The 4103-nt window shown below is 28.8% G+C and overlaps 1 protein-coding gene across 5 annotated transcripts in view; it reads left to right on the top strand.

Annotated features, from left to right (window-relative positions):
• The window catches only part of LOC115244578 (DDB1- and CUL4-associated factor 6-like), an 11415-nt gene extending 7676 nt beyond the window's left edge, over positions 1 to 3739 (top strand). For 3 of the 5 annotated variants that reach the window (XM_029822322.1, XM_029822324.1, XM_029822326.1), the window contains exons 14-16: positions 1003 to 1264; positions 1362 to 1467; positions 2213 to 3739. In XM_029822322.1, the coding sequence (XP_029678182.1) occupies positions 1003 to 1264; positions 1362 to 1467; positions 2213 to 2259 (415 nt within the window). In that variant the 3' untranslated portion in view covers positions 2260 to 3739. The remainder of the gene's footprint in view (positions 1 to 1002; positions 1265 to 1361; positions 1468 to 2212) is intronic. The other 2 variants (XM_029822323.1, XM_029822325.1) reach the window with 1 other exon arrangement.
• Positions 3740 to 4103: the final 364 nt, after the last annotated feature.

Genomic DNA, 4103 nt, shown 5'->3' with positions numbered 1-4103 from the left:
ATGTAAGCAACTTTTGTATATAATAAAATGTTTCTCTTATTTCTTGTTTTATTTTACAAGCCTATCGGAGGTTGATGTTCGAATAGCCCACATATATACTTCTAAATTCGTGTGAATGGTTTGTACAGAATTTTTCTAAGATTTTTGATTTTTTATCGACATCATAGGTTATAATGTCAATAGCGAGAAATCATATAAATTATTTGTTTATTAATTTTAAAAAGAATTTAATGTTTTTTATGTCTGTTTGTTTGCATGGAAATTATGTTGTATAGGTTTGAAAAATAACAATAAAAAAACTATTAAATTCTTCACTCGCTAGCGAAAAATGTCTCGAAGCTAACTTTTCTCATTTCACAAACGAAATTTATAACGCCGTTAGTGATACAGTTATCCAAAAAAAAATAATTGTAATGATAATGGCATTATAAGTAACGTATTACTGTCCAATCCTGGACTTAATGCAAGTTAAAAAAAGAGGGAATTTTCGGTATATTTTACCAATTTATACTATCATATGCGAGTAGTGGCATATGAAATAATTAATTTATTTTGACATATTTTATAAACAAAGCATTTCATATGATTTCTCGTTTCTAATGTCATAGTTTAATATGGCTGCAGTAAAGAAATAGGAACTCTAAGAGGTTGAAAACTATTAGTTTAGTTATTAGATTAACAATATATTAAAATAATTAAGTCAAGAAGCTGAAAAAAACAAAGCACGAAAGAATGTTTTTATAATTCGGATTATATTAATAATCCATAGTCAATATACACGCCAAATCTATTTGGTAAGTTTGAGTGCTGCTACCTTGAATAACGATAACTTTAACTTCATTTAATCAAAATGTATCAACATGTAATATCTGACGGATCGGACGCCAAATTATTGACTCGTGTAGTTCCGAAAAAGCCTCCGAGCGGACTGGGCGGACTGTACGATATTAATGCCGCCAAATTATCTCTGATTGTTCGCCTTTCCTCCACTTTTGACTCTAGTTTCTTTAGGACTATGATTAAGGAAGCAAATTTTTGGGGCGACGATTTCGTCATGTCGGGTAGTGACTGCGGTCACGTATTCGTATGGGAGAGGGATACGGCGAGACTATGTATGCTATTGGAAGCGGATCAACATGTAGTAAATTGTCTGCAACCACATCCATATCTCCCAATGTTAGCCACTTCTGGCATTGATTACGATGTGAAACTGTGGGCGCCAATCAATGATGAGTCGAATTTTGACGAGAAGTTCGCAGAAGATGTAAGTAATAGTATATTTAAAAGAGAAATATACGTACGTCTTTCTTATGAAAAGTTGAAATAGACATGATATTTTATACATTTTATTTTATTTTCAGTTGAAAAAGAGAAATGCAGTTATGTTGGAAGAAACCAAAGACACAATAACTGTACCTGCGGTTTTTATGATCAGAATGTTGGCATGCCTTAATCAAATACGCAGAGGTAGTGAAAATTTATAATAGAGTATTCTGAAGATCTCTTTGTGTGTGCAGTAGTTTGCTATAATAATATGTGGAATACATAAGTAGGAAAACTAAACCGAAAATTTCGGAGTTTTCTATTGTGCGCAAGTATTAAAATATATGATGATTTGTATTGGATAATGAAAAGCTTATTTATCATGGTTCTTAATGCATTGGATATATATTTATCCAATTTACAAGGGGAGAACATAGTGATTAGTCATTAATTTTGATTTACTTATGTGTGGGATATACATCAAGAATAAGTAAATTTATGTTTGAATGTTTCTTTTATTTTGTTATTTATTATATGCAACAGATGATGCTGCTTAATTTACTCATATTTTTATAGCATATAAAATGTGTGTACACGCACGCACATTCATAAATACGCGCGCACGCACACAGACATACGCGCATACAATATTTTAAGTTTAATTATGCCTTTATATCTCATATAATTTGTTCTAATTTTCGAAATTTTCTTTTAAACAAACTTAAAATTGAAGATAAAACAAATAAATAATTTTAAAAGAAATAATTAATTACATAATTTTCTCGTTTTGAAACTACAATATTCAAAATCACGATTTTGTATTTTTGTTTGTGTGTTTATATCAAACAGATATAAAACACATAAACATTATTAAATATATTTAAGAAAATGACATGCTGCTGTTTGTTTATTCATATAACAAAATTGCGCAATATCGATTATTTTGTAGGTCGAAGCCGCAACAGGAGACGGAACAGCGAAGTACGAAGTAACTAAAACCTTGAACGCTATTACCAATGCGTGTGTGTGTGTGTGTGCTAACTTATAATATAAATAAAACTTGTATAACAGTTGCGAAATTGGGACTACGATAATTCCTTATCGATTGAATCAACCATCGAATTTTATCTTGATCGGCTTGAATAGATCTCATGATATATATATATAAAATCCTTGAATGTCGAATTTTAATATCGATATATCGATAAGATATCTGATGTCACGTTGCAAACTTCGCCACATATTTGTATATAACTTATAATAATGCATTAAACTAGGATGAACTTTTTTGCTGGTATACTCGGTTCTTAAATACCGAAATCTGTATTATTTTCTTGCTATCTTACGTGCAATATCTTACATGGAATTTATAGTGAATTCGTGTTGTTTAGTGTGTCGAAAAAAAGAATTTTGCTGTACAGAATTTCACTGTACTTTTATATTTAACATTATGATTATTGCAATACGCGTCAATCCCTATGAGAGTGTTACTTATTAGCCGATTCATATTATTATCTCGTATGTTTTACAAAGTTATTGTTTCTAATAAAATAAGGAACGGTGTATAATTAATATGTTAATCAGATTTGAAAAAAAAAACTGTTATCTCTGCTTATGCTCATTTTATCATGTATTATTATTATGATGTGAGAAAAACAGTAATTTATGAAGAACAATAAGACCGGTCTTATGTTGTTGATATTCTTGGTAGAAGGAAAAAAATAGATTCTCGTGCAATTAGAAACTATTAAGATTTTAAGTTTTTATATAATATCTCGTATATGTAGACTTTATCATTTATTTTAATTATTACAATTTTATGAATGTTTACTATATATCGGAAATAAAATATTATTTCGTAAAATTTTACAGAATTATATTTCATGCTCAAGAAAAAGAATACATAGTATTGGATTGTAGCTTAATGCTCAAGAAGGACTCACGTTCCATTTTTTTTTTCTTTTTTGGTTTACTGCTGGCACAAATATTCTGTAAATCGCATGGTCAACTTTTCATGTTTATTATATGTAAATCATTTACAATTTATTGATGAAATTCAAAGAATAATAAGAATAATAAAATCGGTAATACAATTTAATCCTATAGAAAAGGACAATGCGATTATAACATTAATAGAACATTAAAAAATCTCTATCGTAAAGCTAGCTGTAACACTGTGCCTTTAAGTCAGGTCTTTAAGTTAAAGCAATAATAATAATAGTAATTGTATTTATTTGAGGTTTGAGGCAGATTTATGAGAAATATTGAGAATATTAGAGATTGACGATTGATAATCGTTACGCCGCACACATCTCGTGTAGTATTATCTTTCGCTTGTGCAATTTTAATATAGTCATATGGTAAAGCAGTTATTAGACGAGCACTTTCTTACACACGTAAGATTTAACGACATATCTTTACAATTATGTATTATCAAGAAGAGTTTGTTTATATAATAAAAGTGTAAACGAACGCATAGAGATGAATTATTATTGAATCCCATCGGCGTCGATCCTTTTTGTTCATGCGCTAATTATTAAATTGAATAATGCGATTAAATTATAGTTAAAAAATTTGAATTGTTGAGTTTTTTGAATGCGATAAATTCTTTTCTTTGCATTGTAAAATTAAATCGTCCAACAATTGCGTAGCAATGATGAGATATTATACATATTATAATTCTTGATTTCACGAATTAACATTTTCAATTAACGATGTGAAAGAGGGACTTACGTCCTTCTTACTAGGAAAAAAAATAAAAAATATACATTTAACAACAGAATCTAATTTAATATTAAAAAATATGTGTAATAAAATTAAAAATATAATAAACGATGCGT

This window comes from Formica exsecta, unplaced genomic scaffold (assembly GCF_003651465.1).
Source record: "Formica exsecta isolate Colony F162 unplaced genomic scaffold, ASM365146v1 scaffold82, whole genome shotgun sequence".
NCBI lineage: Eukaryota > Metazoa > Arthropoda > Insecta > Hymenoptera > Formicidae > Formica > Formica exsecta.
This window is presented reverse-complemented; position numbering and strand designations above follow the sequence as displayed.